Source organism: Penaeus monodon, chromosome 22, assembly GCF_015228065.2.
Source record: "Penaeus monodon isolate SGIC_2016 chromosome 22, NSTDA_Pmon_1, whole genome shotgun sequence".
Lineage (NCBI taxonomy): Eukaryota > Metazoa > Arthropoda > Malacostraca > Decapoda > Penaeidae > Penaeus > Penaeus monodon.
In genome coordinates this window covers 12,987,951-12,988,449 of record NC_051407.1, presented here as the reverse complement: position 1 = coordinate 12,988,449, position 499 = coordinate 12,987,951, and the positions used below count along the sequence as shown (strand labels likewise).

At 45.1% G+C, this 499-nt stretch overlaps 1 protein-coding gene across 1 annotated transcript in view; it reads left to right on the top strand.

The window, feature by feature from the left end:
- Nucleotides 1-436, top strand: part of LOC119587572 (methyltransferase-like protein 24) — a 16,781-nt gene extending 16,345 nt beyond the window's left edge. Inside the window, 1 exon segment of the mRNA XM_037936284.1 lies at nt 220-436. Within this exon segment, the coding sequence (XP_037792212.1) occupies nt 220-399 (180 nt within the window). The 3' untranslated portion in view covers nt 400-436.
- The last annotated feature ends 63 nt before the right edge of the window (nt 437-499 follow it).

Here is a 499-nt window from a genome sequence, read left to right as displayed (position 1 = left end):
ATCGAATAGAAATAGCTTGTGCTCTTGTGCCTCGTCTTCAACACGACCTATATATTTCACGATCATTACATTCCTCGCATCTCTCGTTTTTATCGCGCCCCTTCACTGTCCCATCGCCGCAATGCCCCTTCTGTCTCATCACCAATATCTACCTCTTATCTCCTCGTTACCAAACCTCATAACCACAATACCCATCATCTCTCTCTTTCTCTGTTTCAGAAGCGAGGTTTCCGCGCGGTCTCCTACTGGGACAACCGCCAACCAAAACTCGTCTACAGAGACCCAGATGGCAGCACTTACGACACATGCGGGGAGATCTTATACGTTAATACAAACTGGTACAAGGATTCCTTCAAGCGGAAACTAAAAGACATTGGATTCAAGTTTCGTGGTGTGTGATTACCGAGTGTCCGATGGGTGCCTGTGTAATCTTGAACAGAAGAAATGGGTCTTCTCCTTTACATATATGTCATCTTTTCTAACACTTCGATTTGAAGTG